Source organism: Colletotrichum scovillei (genome assembly GCF_011075155.1).
Source record: "Colletotrichum scovillei strain TJNH1 chromosome Unknown Contig00001, whole genome shotgun sequence".
In the NCBI taxonomy this organism is placed as follows: Eukaryota; Fungi; Ascomycota; class Sordariomycetes; order Glomerellales; family Glomerellaceae; genus Colletotrichum; species Colletotrichum scovillei.
In genome coordinates this window covers 3,327,970-3,353,818 of record NW_023336259.1, presented here as the reverse complement: position 1 = coordinate 3,353,818, position 25,849 = coordinate 3,327,970, and the positions used below count along the sequence as shown (strand labels likewise).

At 53.6% G+C, this 25,849-nt stretch overlaps 10 protein-coding genes across 10 annotated transcripts; 3 read left to right on the top strand and 7 right to left on the bottom strand.

Moving 5' to 3' along the window:
* Positions 1–301: 301 nt before the first annotated feature.
* On the bottom strand, positions 302–4,459 carry HER10_EVM0001726 (glycosyl transferase family 8). The gene is made up of 6 exons (XM_035482869.1): positions 3,284–4,459; positions 3,171–3,198; positions 3,007–3,113; positions 2,354–2,938; positions 1,777–2,297; positions 302–1,721 (listed from the first exon to the last, which is right to left on the bottom strand). Exons 1-6 carry the CDS (start codon positions 3,320–3,322, stop codon positions 560–562), a joined length of 2,442 nt encoding a protein of 813 aa, XP_035338012.1. The 5' UTR covers positions 3,323–4,459; the 3' UTR covers positions 302–559.
* Positions 4,460–6,534: 2,075 nt separating this feature from the next.
* Positions 6,535–7,839, top strand: HER10_EVM0003349 (uncharacterized protein; the record flags this gene model as incomplete). Its single annotated transcript, XM_035473029.1, has 3 exons — positions 6,535–6,648; positions 7,161–7,713; positions 7,772–7,839. 3 exons carry the CDS (start codon positions 6,535–6,537, stop codon positions 7,837–7,839), a joined length of 735 nt encoding a protein of 244 aa, XP_035338168.1.
* HER10_EVM0006690 (cation efflux family protein) lies at positions 6,626–10,651 on the bottom strand. The gene has a single exon (XM_035476269.1). It carries the CDS (start codon positions 9,481–9,483, stop codon positions 8,077–8,079), a length of 1,407 nt encoding a protein of 468 aa, XP_035338476.1. The 5' UTR covers positions 9,484–10,651; the 3' UTR covers positions 6,626–8,076.
* Positions 10,652–10,965: 314 nt separating this feature from the next.
* Positions 10,966–12,363, bottom strand: HER10_EVM0001267 (hydrolase). Its single transcript, XM_035471022.1, has 2 exons — positions 12,152–12,363; positions 10,966–12,069 (listed from the first exon to the last, which is right to left on the bottom strand). Exons 1-2 carry the CDS (start codon positions 12,215–12,217, stop codon positions 11,221–11,223), a joined length of 915 nt encoding a protein of 304 aa, XP_035337971.1. The 5' UTR covers positions 12,218–12,363; the 3' UTR covers positions 10,966–11,220.
* Positions 12,364–12,766: 403 nt separating this feature from the next.
* HER10_EVM0011253 (ABC transporter) lies at positions 12,767–15,598 on the bottom strand. The gene has a single exon (XM_035480689.1). The coding sequence runs from the start codon at positions 15,403–15,405 to the stop codon at positions 13,006–13,008; it is 2,400 nt and encodes a 799-aa protein (XP_035338900.1). The 5' UTR covers positions 15,406–15,598; the 3' UTR covers positions 12,767–13,005.
* A 301-nt stretch (positions 15,599–15,899) lies between these two features.
* Positions 15,900–18,334, bottom strand: HER10_EVM0006535 (uncharacterized protein). The gene is made up of 4 exons (XM_035476118.1): positions 17,604–18,334; positions 17,438–17,529; positions 17,150–17,350; positions 15,900–17,099 (listed from the first exon to the last, which is right to left on the bottom strand). The coding sequence occupies exons 1-4, from the start codon at positions 17,699–17,701 to the stop codon at positions 16,249–16,251; spliced, it is 1,242 nt and encodes a 413-aa protein (XP_035338459.1). The 5' UTR covers positions 17,702–18,334; the 3' UTR covers positions 15,900–16,248.
* A 527-nt stretch (positions 18,335–18,861) lies between these two features.
* Positions 18,862–19,695, top strand: HER10_EVM0012273 (clathrin light chain; the record flags this gene model as incomplete). The annotated part of the gene is made up of 3 exons (XM_035481671.1): positions 18,862–18,904; positions 18,957–19,180; positions 19,234–19,695. The coding sequence occupies 3 exons, from the start codon at positions 18,862–18,864 to the stop codon at positions 19,693–19,695; spliced, it is 729 nt and encodes a 242-aa protein (XP_035338990.1).
* Positions 19,696–20,050: 355 nt separating this feature from the next.
* Positions 20,051–20,515, bottom strand: HER10_EVM0006734 (uncharacterized protein; the record flags this gene model as incomplete). Its single annotated transcript, XM_035476312.1, has 4 exons — positions 20,051–20,112; positions 20,167–20,227; positions 20,302–20,386; positions 20,511–20,515. 4 exons carry the CDS (start codon positions 20,513–20,515, stop codon positions 20,051–20,053), a joined length of 213 nt encoding a protein of 70 aa, XP_035338483.1.
* A 275-nt stretch (positions 20,516–20,790) lies between these two features.
* Positions 20,791–25,423, bottom strand: HER10_EVM0011084 (SNARE domain-containing protein). Its single transcript, XM_035483138.1, has 3 exons — positions 24,813–25,423; positions 24,125–24,684; positions 20,791–24,071 (listed from the first exon to the last, which is right to left on the bottom strand). The coding sequence occupies exons 1-3, from the start codon at positions 24,833–24,835 to the stop codon at positions 23,584–23,586; spliced, it is 1,071 nt and encodes a 356-aa protein (XP_035338891.1). The 5' UTR covers positions 24,836–25,423; the 3' UTR covers positions 20,791–23,583.
* On the top strand, positions 20,918–23,371 carry HER10_EVM0002134 (pentatricopeptide repeat domain-containing protein; the record flags this gene model as incomplete). Its single annotated transcript, XM_035471859.1, has 1 exon — positions 20,918–23,371. One exon carries the CDS (start codon positions 20,918–20,920, stop codon positions 23,369–23,371), a length of 2,454 nt encoding a protein of 817 aa, XP_035338056.1.
* Positions 25,424–25,849: the final 426 nt, after the last annotated feature.

Below are 25,849 nucleotides of genomic sequence, written 5' to 3'. Positions count from 1 at the left end.
TCTTCGAGTAATCGTTTGCTGTCCATCGTATTAGGCATCATGACTGAGTATGTCACCTGTGTGCTGGCTTCAAACAACTTGATGATAAACTGATCATTTGTCCAACGTAGTTCGTACACCTGATGACTATGAATCGACATGAGACAACTGCATGATTGATGTTTGGAATTTGATAGCTTTTCCCGAAGCTTTTCCCGAAGCTTTTCCCGAAGCTTTTCCCTCGAAAACCGAAATGTTTGACATAGGGGAAGAAACACGTCTAGACGCAATCCTTGAACTGGCGAGATGATAAAACATATTGCCTACGCAAGCAGGGTTATTGACAAGATATGTATATATACCAATTCATCGAATCCGACTCGCCATTCTTCGTCCCGACATTATGACCTTCACGCCCCGCAAATGAAATGGACGGCACCTCGGAAACATCGCCACCAATATAATACAATGAAGCTCCCCCTTTCCATGCCATATGCCACCAGATCCATCCTTCGTAAGCCTAAAATACTGCTGCTGTATGATGTAATTATTAGACAGGAGTCCCATGCTTCATTACCCATTATGTGTCAAGCACATCGCGCTGTTCCTCTGTAGGAAGTGCAGGCGTCTCCCACAAGGGAGCACCCTCTCCTCTCTCCCAGGCGGTACCCGGACCTTGATACGCCGGCTCTTGGATCTGTGCCTGCTCACCACCCAGATTGCGCAAAACACTCGTAGTCGCGCTGCCTTTCACCGGCTGCGGACTGAGTACTACTCCTTTAGACGACTGCGCAACATAAGTAGGTGGAAACACTCTCTCCGAGCCGAACGGCAAGGAACGTTTCGGGATCTCTCGACTCACACCCTCGGGTCCACCTTCACCACCACCGAGCTTCTTCAACAAAGCCTCTGACTGCTGCTTAGCCAATTCCTGAAGCTGTGCAGAAGGGTCCTTGGGGCGCAAGGGCAGGTTAGTATATTCGCAAAGACAGTCTGCGGGAGTCCACCGAATTCCATGCACACATACCCAGTCAGTCTGCGGCGGCACGCCCTGGGCGACCGGCAGCTCCTCATCATCCTCTCCGTCGCCAGGTTTGGGGCCACCGCCCCAGAACTTTGGCCGACGGATAGGTGCAGGAGTGACTGGAAGACTAGGTCTGTCGACTACGCTAGGGAAGTCTGTGAGCTTGAGCCCATGCTCCTTTGCTGTCTTTCCATCAGAGATTCCCACCGAGCCCTGGCTCTTCCCACGACGATGCTTCTGGAGACCCTCGACGTAACGCTCGATTTCGGGTACTTCATCCCAAGCATTCGTACGTGTAAAAGCGGTCCAAGGGTCCGACGGGCTGACTTTGATAGTTGGAGTGGCTGGGGTGCTGGGCTCGCTCTTTTGACCAGTCGTCGATGATCCTAAAAGAGACGGCTCAGCGGGAGCCTGGGATGTGGAAGACGCCGTGAAAGACGCCGCGTGCTCACCAGTCGGCGTGCTCGAAGATTCTTCGGCTTCCGGCTCGGCCAAATCCGCAGTGAAGACTCTGGTCGGCTTGGGTTGGTTGATCTCCCACGGGAAGAGGTGACGAGGCTTCTGCGTTGGCTTGTCCTTCGGAACCTCATACCACATGTTTCTTGGGGGACTCGGGTATCGTTGGGGGGGCACAAATGGAGCGGGGTCCTGAGACATCTCATACGTCTGTGAAGGGAAGTTGAGTGCCTCTGGTCTTGAATCTGCCGGTGGGGGTTGTCTGGTATCAAGTTAGTATCAGAAGAAAGAGCTAGTAAGCCATATCATTGACGAACCTCTGAGCGTCCCATGCTGGCGGAGGAGTTGGCTCTCTTGGTTGCTCCACTGGTACTGATTCACCCCGCCCCTCATGTGCTGAAATCTGCTCTGATCGAGCCTCAGCTTGCGTTCCAGCAAAAGCACCAAATGAATCGCTCGAAGGGGGTAACGAATGGCCAGCCTGATACGCGATCTCAGGCTGGGATCCTTGACCATGATGGGGCTGTTCGTGATGAACACATGGCTGGGAAGAGCCAGCATCGTGAGCATCATGGTGGGAAGGGCCATGAGCCGGATGACCCGAGGAAGGGGGCGCCGTCTGGTAGTGTGTGCCACCGTGGCTACGGGGCGTTTCCGCCGCGTGAAAATGCTCACCCGTTGATGCTGCTTGCGTAGCTTGCGGCTGGAATTCTCCTTTAGTAAAATACTGTACAATCTCAGGAACCTGCTGTTCTTGATGTGTCTGCTGCTGCTGAACAGGAGGATGCTCCTCCTGAACCTGTGGCTGCTGCTCTTGTGGCGGAGCAGGTGCTGTTTCCTGTGGATACGTAAGCTCTTGTTCTGCAAGAAAGAAAACCACGTTGGGAGACACACGGCAACTCTGTAATGCCGGTCGTAAACGGCCCACCACCTTCCAATCATGTCTTCGAATGGCGAATCTCCTTTGCTCGCTTGTCGACCTTGGAACCACGGCTTATCGGGGCCAATAAAATGCACCATGTTGATGCTGGACTGGAAGTGTCGGTACGCAGGCACGTACTGGTAATGCGCCGAGGGTGTGACATTGTAGGTGAAGCTGATGCGGTTGTACGTATTCTTGAAGTGCATATTGAGGAGACCTTGGTCGGCACCATCGAAAGAAATGCCCCTCTCCGCCATCGCCATGAGAGCATAGTAGTCTCCCATGTTGGGGCTCAAAACCATTACACCAGTGTTGAAAAGATCCGGCCATCCGATATCGGGTGCGGCAGAGAAGGGCGCGGCAATGTCGAACAGTTCGTCAGGAGCTCGGTAGGCGACGACATCGGCATCGATGTAGACAATTTTGGAAAATTGAGTCTGGCGCCAGAGGTTGACTTTGGTGAAGGCCGAATGGAGATCAGGCCGGTTCATGAGGTACAAGTTCGCTGGTCGAGCATTGCGAATGCGCGGCACGGGTATGACATGATCGTAGACAGCCTGCAACGGGGAGGCATCAGTACGTTGTATGGAGAGATCAATTGGCCCCAAAGTTGTCGCGAGCTCACCTTGAGTTCTGTGATAACCTCGGCAGATACGGTATCGAGCGTGACGAGCACGACCAGCTGTTTCGAAGTGCCGGCATCGCGGAGAGAATGAGCAAGAACCAATGCGCCTGGTTACGAAATGGTCAGCAAAGCTTTGAAAAGTAGATCGAGGTCCAGAAACTAACCTGGAAGGTATGTGTCGTTCAACAGAAGCTATACGAAAGTGGCTGTCAGCTCTTTGTTTACTTTTTTTTTTCTGTGCTCTCTGAGCTTTGCGATGGCGGTTGGGAATACGAACCGTCGCATAGACCTGTTCTCCTCCACGAAGCGGCGCCATTGTGTGTGTATGGCGTTGAGAGACACAGAACTAAAGAGCAGGATCAACGATACAACGACAGAGGATCTGTTTTTTTCAGCGAGTGGCCATGAACAGTATATTACAGGTGTTCTCGTAGGAGGTTGGAAGTGTTGAGTGGCACGACAAAAGTTGTTTGCGAAGTGACGGCAGCGGATGGGCGTGGCGGGGATGAGGAGCCGTGCGTCCACGTTCAAGTCGAGGCCCGGTCCAGGTTCAGTCCAGGTGCGAGCTGGTGCGGAGAGAGAGGGAGGCGTGGAGGTGGAGGGCAGCTCTGAAGTGGGTTCGCTGCAGATGTCGGCCAGGGTACCTTGGCTATGCGAGAAGTAAGTAAGTATCCGCGGAGGAGCCTGACAATATGATGTGGTTCTCTTTCGTATTCCGCCATGTGTCCGGACCTACCTGGGAGACGACGTTGCGGGAGAGAAGAGGTAGACGAAAGGTGGGAAAACGGGAGGAAGGAGAGCAAACCCGGAAAGGGACGTCACCGGCACTGGTTTATCAGAGTGAGGAGAGTGAATCAAAGTCAACGCCTGTCGCGAAGAGGCATGCGCAAAATGGGACGTAGAGGGTCTAGACAGCCAAGCGGTTGGTCTGTGGCTCGTAATCATGTCATTAGCGGGAAATCGTTGTTAGTCGCGATGCCTGTCATTTTCCGTCCTGTACGAAGACCAAGAGCTTCGGGTCATTGTGCAGCAAAGCTAGAGTCGCACATCCTGATGGGGACGTACCGGTAAAAAACAAAGACGGGCTAGCAGCAGCTTTGGTTCAACGCTTCAGGTATCTCTACCTCTACCTGAGTGGAAAGAGAGCAGAGCTATTGGTATCGTACTCCGTAGCGAGGTCGATGATGCGAGACTGGGGACCCAGGTAGAGGTTCGCGGCCTTGGATAGGACAGAAAGGGCGGCGTGGGTCGTTGGGAAGCTGCACAAGCAAGGCCGTTGCAGCTACGGAAATTGCAACTGAGCAAATACAGCTGGGATGTTATAATGTAACTGCCATTCTAGCTGTAGATGGATGAGGGCTAAAGGAAGAAAGAACCTTTTTGTTCCAGATAAGCTATTCGAAGCAAAATAGTCCAAGGTAGGCATGCGTGTATTCTTTTTGGCAGATGGAAGGATGGACGTAAAGAAAAGAAGGAAGCGAAAGCAGGAGCTTCGACGAGGTACCTAAGATACCTACTCAAAGTATCTACGTACCTGAGGTAAGGAGCATCTGACGTCTGTGAAGATACCTGATGCGCAAGCTTCTGAGGTACTTGGGCACTTGAATTGCGCCGTTCCAGCGGGTCTTTGCATGCTAAGGTACCTTTAGTCCCGGCGCGTTTGGGAGCAACCCACCTTGAAGGTTCGCGCGCTGAAAAGCAATGGACTCGAACGGCTGCCAAGGAAGGTCAGAGCTTGTGCACCTTTTCGGACTGTGCCCCGGTCTGGTCATACCTCTCACTTGTCGCTGGCGTGAAATTTTCCTCTTCACAAAGGTCTTCTTTCCTGTATTCCCATATTCATTTACTTCAATGTACGAATATCCCTTTGATGCTCAGCTTCGTTGAGGGCCTCGAACCAAACGTATAGTGTTCGTGTTCCTCAATCCATTCCCCTACTATATGAGAATTCCAGAGGTAGAAATGAAGGCTCAACGGCCATACGCGACTCAGATATTTCAGGCCATTCTTGCCGAGGCTCGATACTCGTTCCTTCAACCTTGTCTTGGGTTCGTCAGGAACGTCCCATATAAATATGTCACTCGCCCTTAGGTCCCACAACTTGCAGCACGGTAGTGGAACTGGAGGCACGAGACATTGCTGCAGCTTCTGCTAGCCCGGCACAAGGTTTCTCAAGGAAGAAAAACAGTCCAGCTCCTATGATGAAAAAGCTTGCTTGAGGGTAACAATGAGGCAAAGTAGAAGAATATCAGAGTAGGTAGGAGAACTGAGAGCTGTTGAAAATAACTAGAGAGTGAAACTTTTTGAAATTGAAATGTAGGCAGAGTACTCTAGAAGAAAAAGATTGGCAAGGCTGGCACGCAGACCCCTTTCTTCTCTCAGACTTTGGACCTCCCTGTCCATTTCTGGTGCCTTTAAGCCCCCCAATCACTCGATATTTCTCTTCAGCTTTCGTGACGCATTTCCTGAACGTCTCGGAGCTTCTTGCTGTTTCTCAAGGGATATGCCTCTCAACTTCTTGCTCGTCTCAACAGCAATTTCCCTCCATTGCTGGGCATTCAATGAGCATTTCAGTCGAGCAATTCCATCTTCATGCTTACAGAGGCCAAGTATCAAACCGTCTGATGTATTTCCTCGGACATCCTTACCATGGAACCCCTCGTGAGATGATCTAGGTTCTTACGTGCATAACCATTGCTAGCCGCCACAGTCATCCTGGTTCATCACTCAATCCTTTTCTTGCTCCGATAATGGGCATTGCACTTTGACCACCACATGACGGCGATCCAACCTGGGTTAGGTTCCTTACCCAGCACGCTCAGATAGTGTAGGTATTCGGAGGCGGAAAACTGCCCGTGGGCAGAGGTCACCAACCCCTCCTTCCCCACCCTCCAAGCTAATGAAGCTGTCAGCCTGAAGCTGGGAAAGTCTGCGGACCATGTCCGTACAGTAGGTAGTTCCTCCATCTTATAGGTAGTGGTCTAAGGTAGTTGAATGGAGGGCGGATGGTTTCATGACATAAACGCAGCTTCCCCGCATCTACCGGCTGCCTTCCTTACCCCCCGAGACCCAGACTCGCATTGCCTGCCATTGGGAAGTTGCGAGGTTGGGAAAAAAGGATTATCAGGAGAAGGAAATGACGTGAGGTGAACTCGGGAAGCTCCTTGCACCTCCCCTCCCGCATGTCTCGCCCACGGCTACTGGACCTATCGTGCTGTCCCATCTAGCAATCCGGGACATGGGGGCTTCCTCGATCGGAGAAAGATGCTTCCCATCAGGAAAAAAGACAAAGGACCCTTGGAAACGCGAACCGAGCCATGCGCCGGATTAATCTACACAAACTCTCCATCACCTCTCGTCGGGTCCTCTCTCACCTCATCCGTCCACCGGCACCTTTTCCTCTCACTCTTTGCCCCGCCTTACTACTGCATACCACTGCATGCCTGACGTGCCTCCCCAGCTCGCCTAATATCCCGTCAGTTCTAGGTATGCTGCAGACAGACTGCTGCATCACACTCGTCATCCGCAATGGAAGGTCCCGGTGCTCATGACCACCACCAATACGCTATAGACGAGATCATCTACCCGCCCAGTCCTGGTTGGTCAATGTCAGAGCCAGAACTACAGACACAAGCCGTCATTGTGAGTCTGCATCTGATCTTTTGTCCATCACCGAGTTCCGTATCTGCATTCCACCATCGTTGGGGTGGGATGCCAGAAGACGTTGGACACGAGTGTGGACCATCTGGTGATATTCATCTTCTATTACACTGTGTAGTAGCATGGCACTACCTTTGCCTACTCACTCACCCCAACACTTTACACAAACGTCACATGAGCTGAGGGATGCAGTGAGGTGGGCAAAGCAAGAAGGACCCTGTGGACCACCTCCGCATCTCGGTGCGGGGATCCAACAGCTCTCGCAGCTCAAGCTGATGATCTGCATCAAGGGTCTACCCGGCACGGCACTTTCAGTCCTGCAGTCACTGGACTGGTCGTCTTCCAGACTCAGAGCCTGTTACCTATTTACCTACCTACCACATTGGGGCCTCACAGCATTTTGCATGTTCATAGCCCTGTCCGTTCTCTCGTGGAAGCGGTCCTTGCTGGAACCAATCTCAATTATAATGTTCAAACACACTCACTTCTTATAGCCATTACGGCCAATCACTGCGGAGCCTAGCCCGCGCCGCCCAGACTTTTTCAGTCTCCCTTACGAGCTCCGCCTAGACATCTACGAGCTCCTACTCCTCAACCCGGAGCCCATTATCGTGTCGAGCAACCGCCGCCAGCTCCACGTCAAAGTTGAGCCACCGGAGCACCAAGTCGCCTACCTACGGGCTCCCCGCCCGAGACCTCGCGTCGTATCGCTTACCCATAGGAAACCTCACGTCGAGATCCTACAGACATGCAAGCAGATCGAACAAGAAGCCACCCCGATACTCTATGGCCGCAATGACTTTGTTGTCGGGCTGAGGCTACGGGCGACGCAGAGCCACCGAATGGACCCCTTTATCCAATATCTGCGTTCATCGACACTGCTTCAGCTACGCTTGGTCACATTTCGGCCGGGCTGTTGTTGTGATCAGTGGCTCAAGTCTCTTAGTAGTGGCCGGAATGTCGCAAGCGTGATAAGCCGTATGCAGCTCATCGAGCAGAGAGATCACCAGCAAGTATTTTGGGACATCGAGACAGCCCTGTGGCAAAGTGCGTATCCCCCATTTGCCCAGGACAACCTGAGGATGCTAACGTTAAGTGGATACAGATGTTGTGGGCAAGAGCAGAGTCTGTGCCTTTTGCCATACCACTACTGGGGAGCGGATGTTCATATAAACCATACACAGTATATCCGCAGAGGCTGGCCCTCGCATCATACTGGTGTCAAAAACCTAATGAGCCGAAATGGTGTTGTTATATGTTTATGAAAAGCGCTTGTCACTTGAGTCGGCCCCAGAAGGAACATTGGGAACCATCGGCGCTCTGTTGCGGTGTAACTGTCATAATAATGCTCTTCAATGTTTCTTGTGAGAGCTTCGCTATCAACTTTTTGGCGTATACTATTACACATCTTTACAGGTCCTTCTTGAACGCATGCTCCGGCTTGTGTGTAGTCTCGTAGTCGATATGTACGTAGGCCCGCTCCACATCCGGTAGACTCTCCAACTTGACTTGCAGCGCCTCTGCCACATCGTGCGTCTGGGCCAGCGTGTTGGCGGGGTCCATGACTATGTCCACTTCGGCGATGAGCCGTGGGCCCGAGTGATAGACACGCACCGTGTCGATGCCCTGAATGGCAGGGGAGTGCGTCAAGCAGACGTAGGTGATGAGCTGCTGGGTCTCGATCGAGGCGGTCACACCGACGAGTAGCAAAAACTCGGCGATGGCGGTTCGCAACCAGATGCCGGATACAATCAGTGACAATATTATGGCGCCAGTTGGGTCGATATACCACTTAAGTTTTGAACCGCCAACAGATGTGAGGATACCGAAGCCGTTCACCAGCAAGTCGTTGCGGTGGTCGGACCAGAGGATACGAACCTGAGAATACCGGTTTCGCAGGGAAAAGCAGTACAAGAAGAGTACAAACTTGGTCGCGAAGGCGCAACACACGGCAACAATTGGCTCAATGCGGAAAGCCTTTGTCTCGTTGGCCGACTCTCTCTCGGTAGCCAGCTCGCGCGCAGCAAAGGCGATGATGATGAGCGAGACTGAGATCATGAGGAAGCAAAAGACGATGTTTCCGACAGTCTCAAGGCGGGCCTTGCCAGCGGGGAAGCGGCGCGGGTTCACCCTTTTGATCGCACGGCCGGCCAGGATAAGGGTCAGATTGCTCATGGGGTCAAAGATGGCGTCGGCCATTGTGGTGATGAGCGACAGGGAGCCGGTGCTGATGGCTGCGTACAGCTGTAGAGCTGTGAGGAGGATGTTTGCGGCGAAGGAGCCCCAAACGGCAATCCGGAACTGCAGCTGGTCGTCGCCGGCTTCCTGGCGGGCCTCTGCAACATGCTCGTCGACGGACTTGAGCATGCGCTCGATGGCAGCGTTCTGCGTTTCGTAGAACTTCTGGACCTTGTGGCCCTGACGCCAGGAGCCGTTTGGCGAAGTTCTACCGCTGGCTTTGTCGGAGGCGGGTTGACTGTCCCGTTTGCGCGAGGTGTTGGCTCTGATCTGGGCGAGGTCCTCCGGCGTCTTGAAGGCCGCGGAGAGACCGTAAGGATCCGAATCGGATCGCAAATGGGGCTGGCCTTCGACATCGGTAGCGGCAGAAGAGTGTCGGGCGATGGGTTCGTGTTTCTCATCGTGCGAGGCGGGATGATGAGGCGCGGCCTCTATGGCCGTACTAGAGGCGTTAACTGCGGCATCCTCGCTGGAAAGTTGCATCGAGCCTCTGCGGGAGGTGTTTGCTAGATGGGATGGCGTGTGCAGCCGGAAGGGGTGCGGATGCATGGTGATGCTCATGGATAGATCGGGCTCCATGGTGGCGGCGGGCGTCAGATTTATGAACCGTAACTTATGCGCAGTAAAGGATACAAGGTGTTGATACGACGTTTCCCAAATCCCTTTTTTCCAGTGTATCGATATAAGCCAGGCTGACGGGCTGTGAGATAAGAAGAAGGGTGGCGAAGGAGACGTATGGAGGATGATGCAGAATGGAGGTTCGGTGTCTGGGCCATGTCGCCTATGGTATTTCAAAGAGCTTCGAAACCTGTGTCGTTACCCGACAAACAAAGCCCACACCTTCTCACCCCTCTGAAAGCGGGCTTATGGGACAGACATCATGTTTGGTACGGAGAATTGCAAGCTCCTGGGGGCAGGATCGCTGCAGGATGTGCGGGGATAGCGGGTGCAACGGGATGCGTTGTCGTCGAGCTGCTGCCGTGTGAGGCGCGCTTCTTCCCCGCTGGCGCTGGCGTCTCTTGCTTATTCTGCCGTGTCGTTGATTAGCTCGCCAAAAGTGCCGGGGAGGTGGAGGTTAGACATGGAAAGAGAGAACATGTTCATGAGGTAAAAATGATTGTGGGCCAATCATTTGCCCACGGGGAGGAGGAGGAAGAAGAGGTAGACTATCGTCTCGAGCGACGCGACTGAGATGATGGACAGGTCTAGACTTAGTTGCATTAGCATATTGTAGCCACGAAATGGTAAGATGATGTTGCATAACAATAGAGAAAGTCGGTGGACTTGCCCTCAGGACGTATGGAGAACTGTCTGGTCTTCATCTTGAGGTTGTTAGTGACCAATGTCGAAGGGAAAGCATGGAAGATAGAGTATGCAACGCCCAGCGAGATAGCTCAGTGTTTGAGCGCTGTGAAATGGGGTCGGCACAATCTCTGTGCTGGAAGCCATAACAGACAGTTCAAGCTAATGCTTGAATTCTGTACGTTGGCTGGCGATCTCGATGACTTCATCGACCATACTCGTTCCCTTTCTGAGACTTTCGAGCCGACTTGTGAGACAAATGAAGAGATTTGAAAGCAGATGGTCGAAGCAATTTGCTCCGTGGTTCTTCCAATCGATAGGGATAGAAAGCGAGAGCGGCCTTTGATGGTCAGCACACAGTAGAGAGGTGGAGAACTGCTGCATTGTCGCACACACTCCAGAAGCAGTAGCCCAAACAACCCCATCCACGATCCGTAGCTGAGTAGGGTACAGAAATGAATGAGATGAAGTTGAAAATCCCGGGGATGCGGGTCAACTTTATGTTTCGAAACAAGCCGTTACCTGGAGGGCTCCCCCGGGGACCTCGACCTGACGGAACTGGGGCGTCATTGGATTCGGGTCCCCCGTTTCTCATGTGCTTCGGGCACAACCGGAACCGGGTCACATCCCACCCGCTCGGCAACCTTGGCATCGCTTTACACGAGTACACCTTACCTCAATAGGCTTGTGAAGGAGACCATCAAAAGGATCATTTGAGATGTATTCGGTCCATGGCAGGGAGATCTTGCTAAGTGAGAGTAGAAAAGACAAATAACTTGGATCATATTACTATTCTGCTAAAAGGAACTCATACATTGATCCTGTGAAATAACGGCAACGTCCATGCCAACGGTATCCTCTCGGCTCTGGTATTGCATGGAGACTGGCGTAGGGACAGGTATAACCTGCACCTTTCCAAGCACAGCCATATGACACAATCCACATGTCAAGACGCAAATACCGGTTCCATGGATGAGAGGCAGAGGCAGAGATCCCGCGGGCCCGTCCAGTCTCCTACAACTTGGACTCAGGCTTCGCCGCCGCAGGCTCTCCAGCCCTCTCGAGGATCCAATCCCCAACATCTTTGAAGAACTCGTCCTTACACAGGTCCGCGTGCAGCTGGTGATACGCCCCCTCGTACGGCTTGTGGTGCCCGTCCTCGATCGTCGTCTGCGCGCCGAACCACTTCTTGCTGGCGTTGAAGCACGTCGTCTTGTCCTCGGTGCCGTGGCCCAGCCAGAGACTCTTGACGTTGCCGCTCAGCGTCAGCTTGTTCTGCGCCAGCTGGTCCGTCCGCTCCAGCATGCCCGCCAGCCCCTCAAGCGTGCCCGTGTTGTGCATGAGGTCGTCGTCGCGGATGCTCTTCTGCGCCGCTTTATCGCGCGTGAGGTGCTCGGCGGGGATCTCGTTGACGAGCTGCTGCTTGGGCAGAACCTTGCTCGCGAGCTTGCCGAAGAAGACCTTGAGGAAGCTCGGCTCCTCGCCAGGCGTGAAGGCGATAAAGGGGCTCTCGAGGAGCCAGCCGCGCACCTGGCCGACGAGATCGTGGTACTGCGGGTCGCTAGCTAACGCGAGGACCTGACCGCCGCCCATGGAGTGGCCCATGACAAAGAGCGGCGCGTCCGTAGGGGGCGACGGGATCTTGGATTTGATAAAGGCGGCCACGTCGGCGAGGACGCGCGACGTCGGGCCCGTGAGGCCCCGATCGGACTTGGTCGCGGCGCTGCGGCCCCATCCGCGCTGGTCCCAGCTAAAGACCTGGATGCCGCGGCCGGCGAGGTTGGGGAAGAGCTCGTCGTACCGTCCCACGTGGTCGCTGAAGCCGTGTACGAAGACGAGCTTGGCCTTGATGGGGCCCTCGGGCTGATGGTGCAGCGTCAGCCATGCCCGGGTGTTTGTTCGTCATGGGATAGCCCAAGGGAGTAAGTGTAGAGTCTGCACTTACCGTCCAGGTTGTGCTGTGAAGCTTGTGGCCGTCCACCTCAAAGGTGCCCTCTGTCTGCGTGGCCATAACGACGACGATGATGCTGTGAGATTGGTTGACAGTTTACACGCACAACTATATGATTGTAAATATAAACATATAGCGGAATTCTCACGATGAACCACGGGTTATGAGAAGTGATGAGGTGAGATGAAATTCACGTGTTATTGTTGGGGTTCGGATTCAAGACATCCAAGGTGAGTAGTGGTGGTGGCGCTGTGGCCATGGGCCATGGCACTCAAAGAGCTGAGCTCCGCTTGCAGACATGGGGAGCTCGGAGCTCACTGTAAACTCCAACTTCTCCAATGAAACCTTCCAGTCACCGTCCGTTTTTGGCTCAGCGACACAGGTACTCGAACGCCGACCTGCCGTTTGGAACGGCGTCAGGTTGAACAATGAAGATTTTTGAACTAGACTTTTCTAGCCGGCAAGGTGTCAGGAGCCGTGCTACTCCAAGATAGGTAGACGACTAGAGAATCTCATACCATGATGCTGGCAACCCCAAGAGTACCTCACACATCATATTCATATTCTGACTCCTAGCGATCAAACGTATTCAAAGTATTGAATTTGAGCACTCCATCAAGATCGAGCGGAGTTATTCTATGATGCTGTGTAACCGATGAATAGTTTGTAGTACACAAGACGGCAGCACGGTGTGAGCTGCGCCATAGTAGGAAGTGATTCGCCGTTGCTGTCGAACCGCTGCTTCATATTTGAGCAGCCTTTTTGATATAAAACACAAGAAAATCACACATTTACCCCCTTCAAAGCAATCCTACTCTTGTCCAGAGATCAAGTGGGATATGCATTCTTCACCGCCGTGCCTCCTTCTCCCTCGTCTCCTCCTGCAGCTGCTCCTCAACCTCCTCTTCACCCTCCTCCCGCTCTAGGTCAGATTCGATTTCTTCCTCTTCTGTAATATGAGCCCTATCGCTAGAGCGAGGATCGGGAACGTCGCCGCCGCTCATCTGCCACTCCATGAGCTTGCTAAAGGCGCTGTCCTTGTCGGCAGAAAGCTCTGTGTACTTGCCAATTTCGGCAACTCCGCCGTTGTTGGAAAGGACAATGATCAGGTCAGACCGCTTGATAGTTGACAGTCGGTGAGCAATAGAAATGGTCGTGTTTCGGCCTCTGAGAAGCGAGGTAAGGGCGGCGTTGACAAGCGTTTCAGACTCGGCGTCCAAGGCAGAAGTAGCCTCGTCGAGGATAAGAATATCGGGGTCCTTGATCAACGCTCGCGCGATGGCGATGCGCTGCTTCTGACCTCCCGACAGTTGTGAGCCTCTGGCTCCCACCTGCGTGTCCAATCCAGAAGGAAGGTCACTGATAAAGTTGCAATTCGCCTTCCGCGCAGCTGCGATGATTTCAGCTCGGGTGGCGTTAGGCTTGCCATAGGAGATGTTGTCGGCAATCGAGCCAGAGAACAAGACAGGTTCCTGCGCAACCATGCCGATGCGGCGTCGCAGTGACTTGACATTCATCTTGGAGATGTCAACGCCATTGATAGTGATAGAGCCAGAGATAGGATTGTAGAATCGCAACAGCAGGCCGGCAACGGTTGATTTACCACCACCGGAAGGCCCCACAACACAGACATTGCTGCCCGAAGGAATTTCAAAGTTGAGATCGTTGAAAATATTGACAGCAGGTCGTGTAGGGTAGGCAAATGAAACGTTTGAGAACCGAATAGGGCCCTGTGCCGACTTCACCTTGAGCCCGACTGTCTGTGAGATGCCGGGCTTTCGGTCTTGCAGCTCGAAGAGGCGGCTGGCAGCACCCACTCCTTTCATCAGCTCTGAATAGAAAGACGAAAGGCCAAACAGACTGGATCCTGCAAAAGCCGTGTACATCATGAAAGATGTCAGATCTCCTAGCGTCATGGCGCCGTCGCGGACAAAGTTACCGCCAACAATGAGCATGGCAAGGATGGTCATGTTACCAGCCCAGCCCGTCGAGGCGAAGAAAGTGGCAGCAATTGTAGATTCTTTCTTGCCCAAGGCAAAGATCTTCTTGACCTGGCGGTTGTAACGGCCAACTTCTTGGACCTCTCCAACAAATGCCTGGCTCGTCTTCACGTTGCCGAGGCGTTCTTCGGCAATCTTCGTCAAGGTACCGAGATTCTTCTGGATTCCCTTGCTCACGTTTCTGATTGCGCGTCCGTAGAAGAAGGCTCCGACTGCGACGGGCGGCAACATGATTAGGAGAAGTCCAGTCAACTTGGGACTAAGCCAAACCATGACACAGAAACCGGCTCCTCCGCTGAAAAGAGCCCGCAGACCATCGCTGATGTTCTGGGTGATTGACTTGCCGACAATGACGGTATCGGAACTGAGTCGCGAAATGAGGTCTCCAACTCGGTTTGCATCGAAGAACTCAGCATCCTGTACATACGTTCGCCGATAGAGGGACGATCGCAGGCGGGCGACGACCCGTTCGCCAACGATACGCAGGAGAATTACGCGTCCAAAGTTGGCCATGGCTCCGACGGTCAAGATGACACCCAAGGCTGTGAAAAATTGCGGCATGGTCAGGCCAAACAGGCGCGCGTCCTCAGCAGGGTCTTTGGTAGCCATGTCGAGGATTCTGCCGACGGAAAACGGGATGGACATGGTGACTCCAGACGAGATGACGAGGAAGATCATGGCGATTCCCAGCCACCGCAGCTCCGGCCGCGCAATCTTGATCAATCGCCAAATCTCGGAAAATCCGGCCTTGCCGCCTTGCGACTTGCCCTCCTTTGACAACTTGGCACTGAGGTTGACCTGAGCAGCCTTAGCAGCCCGCTCGCTCTTTTGGAAGTCATCAGGTTGTTCCGGGTCTCGTGACGTGGGTTCGGTCTGGTTCGCGTCCTTGTCACCGTCTCGCGTAGCCGGAGTTTGCGTTGTAGCCTGGGAGTCTCGTTGCTTGGAAAATCCGTTCGAGAAATAGCGCAAGATCGCGATCGGACCGGGCAGTTGAGGCTTTTGGGAGAGGGGAACGGGTCGTTGTAGCGAAGGTCGGTGGATGGCAGCAGAGCGCGCCGCAGATAATGATTGAACGGGCTTCGAGCTGAAGGTTCTAATCTGTGACAGGAGAGGATGTTGTAGTACGGGCGGTATCGTCGAGGTATTGCGCAGGCTGGGGAGGGTTGTCATCAGCGATGCCAAAGTCGTCGGGCAGCTCCCGGCGCGGTGCGGGAGCAACACCGCGGATCGCACTACTCCCATAGCCATGATGGAATCGGAAAAGAATTTATCTCATGGGAGGCGCATAGTCAGAAAGCGATGAGGGAGGGTGCACCATTATACGAAGAAGCTCGACGACGGGTTGCGCATGAATACAGCCACGACCTAGGTAGTTTAACGAAAGGACGGACCGGAGAGATTCCGTCATCGGTTTGCACTCGAAATTTACAGCGCTCGATACATGGCCCGTACCTTACCCGGAGGAATGCTGACAGCGGACGGCTCACTGCTGCCCGCTACTTACCTGACCTTAGCAGGGTCCCTCGGTGATAGTCGGCCCGGGCATGTCTTTTCGCCGACCTGGATGCTGCCGTCACTCCGCAGCAGCCGAGGATCAAAGGGAACAGCACTAATAAGCAAATAAGCTACTTGCGGCAAAAGAGTAACTTAGATGCAGTTCGCTTTTAACTCTGGTCCAAGTGCAAATCCTTGTATTGCTTCACCATCATCAAGAAACCGAATCGGCTCAATTAATTGCTTGTCCTGTTTTGTTGTGATTCCTAGCTTCTTGGTTTCTTACATACTATAAAAACATGAGCTGGCGATTGGCCTCGACTCTTCTGATTTCCACCTCAAACCATGTTCCCAAGGATGGCCAGTACCTAAAAGGTTGTTGCCTGCTTCGAATTAGGACTCAGAGCACAACTGCCCAGGTTCTGTCCCATAGTGAGCCCTCGGGTGTTCGACCAATCTTTGTAGCTGGTCGCGAGAACTAATGACGCCTGCTGTGTGCTCTCTAGTATAATACTACATGCCCATGTTTGCCCAAAACCTCTTAATATCGTATCTGTGGCATAACGAGTAGTCGGGGTGGCGCATTCTACTGGTTATTCACGCGCTGCCATTGCTTTCCTTACGCAGCATTTCTGCTACATCGGCATCGATTCCATCGTCACCTCCGAGGTCAGGGAACTCGTCTCCGTCGATTCGGCGTCTCTTCTTCGCGCCGTTTGCCGAGACAGGGATAGATTGGTACTGCGAGGCAAGGGCTGACAGCATCTCAATGCCCGAAGCTGCTGGAGGCTGGAAACCCTGGCTCGATGCTGAGCGAGCGCGATCCTCTTCTGCATGGTGAGGAACAGGCGGCTCATCATGGACAGGGGGAGGGGTGAGCGCCTCTACAGACGGCGGCGTGAAGGCCTCCACGGGGGGAGGTGTAAGCGCCTCGACTTCTGGTCTCTCAGGCTCAGGGGTCTTGGATGCTCCGTTGCCAGGGGATTGCGAAGCCTCGTGAGTCGGCAGTCCGCGCATAATGGCTTGCTCAATCTCACGTCTCTTCTCCTCCGTCTCTGCCTTACGTGACATCAGGTCGGCATGCTGCCTCTCGTCGTTTGCGAGTGCCTCCTGGCTTGCGCTGAGCATCTTCTCCAACTCGCCAATGAGGCCCTTTCGGGCCTTAACGCATTCTGCCACAGCGCCCTCAGCACTCGCCAAACTCTTCAAGAGACCATTAAGTCTTGCCGCGTAGACGGGGGCCGATGGGACAGGTGTCGAGGGGTCGGTAACCTTTTCAAAATCCTGGTTGGCGGTGCTCACAGCCGTCTTAGTAGGCAGGTTAAGCTTCGATACATTGGTATAGGAGGTGACGAGCGGAGTGAGCTCTGCGGGAACGGAAGGACCACCACCGCCAATTCCGGGACTAGCGAAGTTTGCCTTGGCGGTTCCGCGAGCCTTGTCGAGTTCTGAAGCATCATCAGTATATGTTGCTGTCGTATGTGGGGAAAATATTTACCATCAATGCCACGTTCGATGGCCTGTTGAACCGGCGGCTCGAAAATGAAGCGGTCTTTCCAGACGTCGATGACCCTTCTGAGCTTGTTCTGGATCTCAGCCGGCGCTCCCTTGTAGGCTAAAGCTGTCGCCTCAGCGATGACAGGAGAAAAGGCCACAAGGAAGTCGTCCTTGTGCCGAGCCTTTGATTGCTGGGTGACCTCTGTGAATGTGTAAGAATCATTCTTTTCATATATACATGAGTCCTCATCAGGAAGACAGGGGTTTTGCACTGCTTGTAGGCTCTTACCATTTGCAAGATAGACCAAGCTTAGTCTCTTGGTGCTTGATGAGTCTCGAAGACGCTGCATCCATAGGGCAACTGTGCGATCTGCATGTCTCCTGTGAAGAGGCCAAAGTCAGTTTGCACTGAAGTGAGAAAGATATGGGTGTCAGAACTCATCGGCTTAGCTTACTTATGGAACATGATCCATTGCGCAGCAGTCGCAATGCTGTCATGGCTCTCATTGAGGGCCGATAGCTTTGCCAGCACAGCATCGTCGTTGTACGCCATTTTAGTATGGGTGCTGTAGATATGTAGGAAGTGGTCTCTGCGACGGTGTCGGTAGTGGGAAGGTGCCCAATTGCTTTACTTGAAGTAAACACGAACTGAGGACGGATATGTTTCCTTGCCCTTTCCTTTGATAAAAAAAAGCAAACCCCAGCCAAAATTGAATTTTGGGTCGCTAAGGTTGATGTGAAGATGACTTAAAGAACTTCTGTCGAAGTTTGGGGAAAAAAAAAACACCTCTCCGAAATGTAGTGCTTGAAAAAGTTTCAAACGATATTAGACCAGCGAGGTGGTGAGGTAGGCAAGGTAGGCGAGAGAGCGGAAAGAAGCAAGGCAGTGAAAGAGTGGGTGGGACAGAGTGAGGGAAAGAAGGATGGGAAGGTATTCAATCAGTCAGTCAATGGAATCTCTAGGCCTGAAATCCCAGTAGCAAACACCTGACCTCCCAAAGCTGCTTCCGCAAAGCGTCCAGATCAATGCATCTAGCAGCCCTCCTGCACAGATGGCCAAACAGTATGACAGATGGATTGGAGACCCAGAATTACGACACTTCTGGTCAGTGAGATGAAATGGTGGACTTTGCTGGTGACGAGAGAGATGGCGATATGGGAGTCAGTTAACGGAGGTCAACCAGAATCAAAACAACGCTGATGGCTCAGACGTGGTCGCTCCTGCTCTCTATAGTAATGCATTAAGTAGAGATTCATCTCGCAGTATCCAGTATATGCATATATCGATAGATTCTCCTCACTCTTTGATTCCTAGCCACAGGGGGCTGCTTGGACCACATGGGTGACACTTCATAGGAGGCGCATTCTACTAACCGATGGGGACAGCTTCAAAGTGGATACCTGTTACTACACACTGCACACGGCAAGCACCGCAAGACATCCCATTCAAGGTAGCCTCCCGTTGTCCCTATCACGTATCAAAGGTACCTTACATTCCATACTTCACCTCAACTTGTTTCTGCAAGCCTACAGCCGCGATTGCATTCAAGCGTCTCCAGGAAGAAAACTCCGTCACTGACAACCAGGTTGTACAGCTTTATTTCTGGGTGGAATTTCATCCCAACCGGTCCTTTGGCATCTGATCCCCAGTAGCCACGTCGACAACCTGTCCATCTTTCCTATTCTTCAACAACCCACAACCCAGACATCAAAATGGCCGACAGATTCCCTTCGCTAGAGGATTTCGATTCGGGTGGTAAGTAGTCTCAGCGCAAATGTGCTTCCTCGGGCTGACAGATCGCATTCAGCCCAAACCGATATCAAGGACACCGGCGCCGAACCATCTACCGACGATTTCCTTGCCCGCGAGAAGGCGCTTCTTGGCGACGATGCCGATCAGTTTGCTACCGGTGATGATGCTATCGCCTTTGGAGCGGGCGACGATGATCTCCTTGGAGGTGGAGGTAGCGGAAACGTCATCAGCGAGGAGTCGACATTCGAGTCGCAATTCCCAGACCTTGCCCAGAACGAGGTTCGTCATTCCACAATTTCGCCCCACGAACCATCTAACAGATAAATACATAGGCCATCACTGGCGAGATCCCCGGCGCTGGCATCACCGCTGCTCCTAGCGTAAACTACAACTCTGGCTACAACGCCTTCGTCGAGGAGGAAGAGGAGCCCGCGGTCATCCGTGAGTGGCGCGAGAAGAGAGATGCGCAGAACGAGAAGCGGGCACAGCAATTCGCCCAGCAGCGTGAGGAGACGATTAAGGAAGCCAGAGAGAACATTGACGATTTCTACAACAACTACAACGCCAAGAAGGAGAAGGGCATTGCCCAGACGCAAAAGGATGCCGAGAAATTCCTCGCCAGCCGTGAGGATACTGTCTCTGGCGGCACGAGCTGGGAGAGAATCGCGAAGCTGGTCGATGTCAGCGGAAAGGGCTCTAAGGGTGGCGCCTCCGGCTCCGGCAAGGAGCGCTTCCGCGAGCTCCTCATCAGTCTGAAGAAGGATGAGAAGGCACCTGGAGCCAGCGGCTACTAGATGCTGCGAACAAAAGATGAATGAGAGGAGCGGCTGTAGCTGTCCAAGAGGGTTGGGTGACGCTCAAGCACTAGATTTTGACGTTACTTGCGGTGCCGATGCGCATGTGTATTCTAGATGACCTTTTCTGCCTAATGAATGGAGCGGGAAAAGGTTGGCCATTTGATTATTTTGACAGGCATAGTCAAAAAAGAGAACTCCCACGATCGACGTCATTACGTTTCTCGGTTATCGTCAACATGTCACTAAGGATGAATGGCCTAGCGAAGTCCATTTGGTCTATTGGTCGCCCTACGAATCATACAGTCCGGTCCCGAGCCTCTCGCTACGGGGTGGTATCCATCGCGAGCATCGTCTATTCCTTGCCGAAGTAGGTGTTGTAGCCGAGGACCTTGCGGCCCATGCCGTAGAAGGAGGCTGCTGGATGTGAGTATTCGTCCCAATGAGGTTCCGAGCAAGTAACAAACATACCACCAAGAGATCCCCACAGAAGGGTAACGTAGGGGATCATGTACCAGCGGGAGCGAGGGTTCTGCGATTATTGAGTCAGCGTCCGTCCGTCGGCGCTGGCGCCAATTGCGCAGATCCAGGATCAATTCGACATACAATCTTCCAGACACGGGTGTGGTCCTTGTAGGCGGCCTGGTAGAACTTCTGGAGGTCGGGGACCTTGTTCTTCGCGTCGACGATACTGTGTGGACGTCAGAAATGCCCTCGTATGATAATTGTTCTCGACTTCAACATGGACGGCGATTGACGGCGACAGCCTTCCGTCGACCGCCGGTCGGTCGCTCGTCTGCTGAAAAGGCACGTACCCCATTTTGATCGATTCAATTGCGATTGGCTTCGGATTGGTGGTGGTTTACAGCTTCGAAGGCTTTCTCGTATGTCGGCTTTGAAGGACGGACGGAGCAATCAGGAAGATGGGCTCATGCCTTGCGTGGGCCGAAAGGCCCCCGACTGACTCAGCAGGACCCGCTTTCCAGACACAGGCCGACGAATGGCGCGGAGCTCAATTCGGTTGACGGATGGATATTGCTTGGGGAACTTTTTGGCCCAGATCTGAATTTCCTCCAAGCTTGCCATTGTTAGATCCCTCCTGCAAATTCAGCCTCGCGATGCAGCCCGCCACCGAACCTTAGCTTTCGTTCAATGTGCCAGCTGCTATGCTTAATGCCCCGTCTCGACGCAATTGTGCTTTGCTGGTTCTTCACGCGGGGCAATGCAATTGGCCTCGCAATGCCTCTGTCACTTGAATAGAGCAGCATGCCTCGGCCGGCGGCAATCACATCAAGGACTCGGCGCAATTCGACAAACAGTCCCAGCGTTACCGAAAAATTCACGCAGAAGCTTCGTTACCTCGAAACACTCGTTACGCGCTCCCAACCTTGACCCGCGCGCATCTACTCTTCCAAGATGTAGCCCAACTTCACTGCACCCAGTCGTCAATGCCCGCGACTTGAGCAGCACGACCACCAACACGGACAGTCCGCCGAAACCTTCAGATAGTCTGCCTTTTGGATCGAGAACAGCCCTTCTTCAACCTCGAACCATTCGAGGTCGTCTCATACAACGAGAACCCGATTCCGGCACCAGCATCGATCCAGAAGGAGGCATCTGGCTTTCCGATAAATCCTATGTTGAACTCGGCGGAATACCGGAGAACGAGGACGACCCTTCACTCTGGCTCAGCGTGCTTGTTGCCGCAAAGCAAAAACAGGGGAGAGGCGGTGTCCTTGCTGTTTGGGAGGCTGTGAAACGACGCAAGTCATGGAGGGACGTGACGAGCGAAGAAGCAAAATCGTTATGGAGCATCATTCTGGAAAACGTCCTCCACGACGAGGACAGACTCAAGGACGTTGTATTATTCGCAGAGCGTCTCCTTGATGCTAACTCTGCCCGATGGCCGTCGTTATACCTGACCACAGTCTCGTACTGTCTCCGGAAGGGCCAGTACCGGCGAGCACTGCAGTGGCACATGCGGCTGATGCCAAACTTTGACCCCGGACAGGAAGCCTTCTCTGCCTTGTTACGAGAATTCGCGGCTACCAGCGACCCCGACATGCAACAGATATTACAATCTCTGTATCTGACAGCCATACACCGCGGGTTATACAATGAGATCATCCCCCTCCTCTACGAAAGCGGCCTTTCTCAACAATGCGCCGGATGGCGTCAGGCGTTTATACATCACGATGATCTACCCCCACCGAATATCGAGTCACAGCCGTATTTGAGGTTTCTCGCCCGTTACTACCCAACCATCACCCTCGAACTAGAGGAACAGGTCGTCATTGGCTTGAACTCCAAGGCCTACTGGGACGCCCAGGACGACTCATTATGGAATGTCATTCATGACACACATGGCGATGAGAGTGGGCCTCCGGGAAGACAGCATAGTGACAAACTTGGAGCGCGATGGTTTGCAAGCTCTTGGGTGCCTCTTGACTTTGCGATTCATGCTGTTCATGCCCTCGGGGTGCACCACATCGGCCCTCTATCACTCCAATCGATTGCCTTGCGTGAACCGACAGCCAAAGGGGTCTTGGCCCGGATCGAACAGCTACGGGCAGTCAATATTGGCATTGGGCATTCAGCTTACGCGTGGGTGCTGAAACGATTCGCCGAGAATAATGAGGACGAGCTACTCGCGGAACTGCTGCGTACCGACATACACCCAGACGTCTTCGACGACCCCGCGATGCTTGCCAGCATCCGTGACAAGGCCTTTGATGAGGGAGACTGGAAGACACACCGGCTCTTGCTGTCCGTCCAGCCCGCAATGGTGGAAGACTCGGTCGACTCTACGTCGAATATCTTGTTGCACCATCTCGTCGACGAAGGGAGGTTCAAACAAGGGTTGGCTTTGCTGGATGAAATGCGAACGATGGATATCGGGGTCCACGCATCAACGATACAGCACATCTGCGCGAGTCTTCTCGATCCCTTGCCGTGGAACCCAAAAACGACCACACTCAACCAGGAGGCGTTTTCCACGGCCATCGCCTTCCTTACACGCCTGACGCTGTTGCAAAAACCTCTACATTCGCGCTACTGGCAGAAGGTACTCTTCGGACTTGGCAAATTCGGTCGCTTCGACGTGTTGGAGGACATCAGCCTTGGCATATTGGACACGCACCGGCATCTTTGTATCTCCAGTGCCGGACTGCTTCCAGTCCATCCACTGGATGCACCGCCGCTGGGCGTAGAGAGCTCGGCCAGAGACGTTTTTGTCCCGACAGACTTGCCCATATCCCATGAGCAGCACCCGATGCGCCGAATCTTTGATAACCCCGCTCTACACGCCGCCATTGTCCGCTGGGGATTCAAGGCCGGCGGGTTGCGATGCCTCGACCCTGCGGGGGATTTCCCCGCGGATACGGAGGCTCCAGGCGGTGGGTTCTCCCTCGCTCGGGGCGTGCGATTGCTCGCGGTACTGAGTGATCGAGGCATTCCGTTCCGAACGTCTGTTGTCCAGGAGGAGGTCGTCAAGTGCCTGGCTCGGGCGTACCTAGCCCAACCCAACGGCGCGCCCAGGGTGCATGCGGGATTGCCCCCGTTGAACCGTATTCGGGAGCTTTTCAACAAGGCGGCCGGACGTAGGCTTTTGCCAGACGTTGCAGAATTACAAGACCTCATGATGGAGGCACGGGGGAAGCAAAAGAGAGGACAATGACTGCCGCCGCGAGAGCAGTTCGCCTCTTGTAACACCATGTAACAAATAACACTCATTCCCAAGACACAGCGACGCTGGATGATCTTGATTATCATTGCAGGTCGATGATGGATTCCATAATCGCTAGACATTTGTTCTAAAATAAGAAAATTCGTACATTTAGCTTACACCAACTTCTTCGTCTCTTCATTGAAGTACCCGATTGGATTCCTTCACTCGTCGTCACCGCCTCCGCGTTTCTTGGGTTTGATGACCAACAGGATGATCATACCCGCGATGATGAGGAGGAGAAGCAGGATGATCTTGCGCTTCGTCGTCTTCTTTTGGTACGTGTCGGCGATGACGAGCTCCTTCTCGGCTCCCTTTACGTCGGTGGTCATCCGTTCCACGTTGTAGTCTATCCTATCCAACATGGTGCCCTGGTCAATGACCATGTTCTGCAGGTCGCGGAATATGTCGGCGAGCTCGATAATGCCCTGCGCAATGTCCTCGATTTCGCGCTCGCGCTGGATGATGGCCGCGTCGTTGGACTGCAGGAGCTTTTGCTGCGTTGCTTGGAGCGTCGACTGTGAGAAGGACCTGTCGGCGTCCGACTCGACCATGGACGGATCGAGGTACGAGTTGGAGGGTTGAGGTGTCGATCCCCTTTCGCCTGGCACGCCTACGCCGCCCGCACCGAGACCGCTCATCCCGCGTAGTTCTGCACATACTGTTAGCATACCATTTTCTCCTTTCAATTCACGTGGTACTGACTTTTCAAGTATGCGCTCTGCTTCTTCCTGAACAGCGCGCTGGCTTCCTGCACCCGCGAAGCCAGGGATATCTGGATATTCTTCGCCATGGTCTCCTCCGCGCTGGTAATCGTCCCGGAATGCTTCGAGTCCCTCACCATCTGCTCAACTCGTTGAATGCAACCATGACAGTCATGGAACCCCTTTGTGATCTGTTGCGTGAGCCTCTCAATCTCCCGCTCCTCGGCCTTTTTCGCATCCTCATCGTTGAACCCCGGCAGTACGTGTTTCTGGTGCAGGCGCTCGAGGGCCTGGCTCCTGGTAGCTATATCGGCGAGGAGGTCGGTGATCTCGTCGGATATGTCGGCCCAGCGTGGGGGCAAGAGGTCCATCTCTATGACGGCGTCGCCATCATCTTCGAAGGCGCCGGCCGAGAGAAGACCGCGCGTGTCGTCGTTGCCGCTGGCATAGCTGGTGTTCCCCGGGAAGCTATCGCCGAAGCCATTCCCACCGGCCGCGCTACCGCTGTACTTTGTCCGTTTTGTCGGATGGTGCGCGTACGACTGCCGATAGGAAATGTAGCTGTAGGTCGGAATGCGTTGTTAGCAAATCAGTAATCGAGCTGTTCCCGTCTAGCAAGCTGAAGTCGCAGTAGCCCAGGTGAAGACGATGCGGGTATTGAGAGGGCGAACAAGGGCGACTGGACGTACAGATTCGTGCGGTCTCGCCACATAGCGGACGCCAGAGTAGGCCGCAATGGCGCTGCTCAGCCTGGTGTCCTTTGTCGCTCGCTGCGCGGGCCGCTCAGGGTCGCCGTCATGAACGAGAGGTCGCAATGACGGAACAGGACACCATTGGCGTTGGGCGAGCACAAGGTTGCGGCGACGTGGATGGTGTGTGGTCGAGGGAGTCTTTTAGGAAATGTACGTCAGATTGATGATATAGTTGTGCCAAGGGCGGAATTGGTTTAGCTGTCTAATACCCGTAAAGATCCTAGGTCCGGCCGGCTTTCAGCTTCGAGTCGCACTTATTAATTAGCAGAAAGCAATTTGTGGTTAATTTGGAAGATATCCAAGTCGAGTCCTCAACAAAAGACAAGCACGGATACGTAGGGAAGCTCTTGGATCACGAGTCAAGGTGATAGGATGAAAAAGTAAAGTGAGTTGAAGTGCGTGGTGGTAGTGGTGGTGTTGGTTGATTATGCCGCCCTGTGTAGAAATGCGCCGACAAGCTTGCATTAACTCGCTGATGAAATGGACAGCTATCGCATGCCAGGATGGGAGCCTTTGGCAATGGGGACGGATTGCGTCAGGTCCACGGGTCTTATTCGGTTGTCTGCGGATTGAGCCGCGTGTGGGCCGCGCCAAATCCCAATGGCTCCGTACCGTCGAGGCAACCTGCCTCTACCGCAGTAAGAGGGACTCTGTAAGGGACCTTCAGGTACCTACCCAGCTACCTTGCCTTACCTCAGGTAAGGTACCTTGGGTTGGCGATGCGGCACTGCTCGACGTCAATTGGTGTGCTGTTCTTTATGCATCCGCCGCTTCAGGGTGTCTTATGTCAGCTTTTTCCTCCACTCTGCACTCAATTTAGGTGAAGATGGAACGCAATGGATGAGAAATAGGTAGGTAAGGTACGGAGTACAAGTGGGCCAGACAGTGGGCGCAATGGGACGCCTGGACACCTGGCACCTTCCAGACCGTCCATCCAATCCGTCGTCCTTTCATTCAGGGGCTTCTCTAGGTAG

Bases quoted from the DNA above. Each gene is read 5' to 3' on its own strand.
- HER10_EVM0001726 (XM_035482869.1), bottom strand. From the start codon at position 3,322: ATGGCGCCGCTTCGTGGAGGAGAACAGGTCTATGCGACG. The intron at 3,199-3,283 runs GTTCGTATTCCC...ACTTTCGTATAG, and splicing joins GAGAACAGGTCTATGCGACG to CTTCTGTTGAACGACACATA. The intron at 3,114-3,170 runs GTTAGTTTCTGG...TTTCGTAACCAG, and splicing joins GAACGACACATACCTTCCAG to GCGCATTGGTTCTTGCTCAT.
- HER10_EVM0006690 (XM_035476269.1), bottom strand. From the start codon at position 9,483: ATGGAGCCCGATCTATCCATGAGCATCACCATGCATCCGCACCCCTTC.
- HER10_EVM0001267 (XM_035471022.1), bottom strand. From the start codon at position 12,217: ATGGCCACGCAGACAGAGGGCACCTTTGAGGTGGACGGCCACAAGCTT. The intron at 12,070-12,151 runs GTAAGTGCAGAC...CTGCACCATCAG, and splicing joins TTCACAGCACAACCTGGACG to CCCGAGGGCCCCATCAAGGC.
- HER10_EVM0011253 (XM_035480689.1), bottom strand. From the start codon at position 15,405: ATGGCTATGGGAGTAGTGCGATCCGCGGTGTTGCTCCCGCACCGCGCC.
- HER10_EVM0006535 (XM_035476118.1), bottom strand. From the start codon at position 17,701: ATGGCGTACAACGACGATGCTGTGCTGGCAAAGCTATCGGCCCTCAAT. The intron at 17,530-17,603 runs GTAAGCTAAGCC...GCCTCTTCACAG, and splicing joins CAATGGATCATGTTCCATAA to GAGACATGCAGATCGCACAG. The intron at 17,351-17,437 runs GTAAGAGCCTAC...ACACATTCACAG, and splicing joins CTTGGTCTATCTTGCAAATG to AGGTCACCCAGCAATCAAAG.
- HER10_EVM0011084 (XM_035483138.1), bottom strand. From the start codon at position 24,835: ATGTGGCGAGACCGCACGAATCT. The intron at 24,685-24,812 runs GTACGTCCAGTC...TCCGACCTACAG, and splicing joins TGGCGAGACCGCACGAATCT to CTACATTTCCTATCGGCAGT. The intron at 24,072-24,124 runs GTCAGTACCACG...CAGTATGTGCAG, and splicing joins GCAGAGCGCATACTTGAAAA to AACTACGCGGGATGAGCGGT.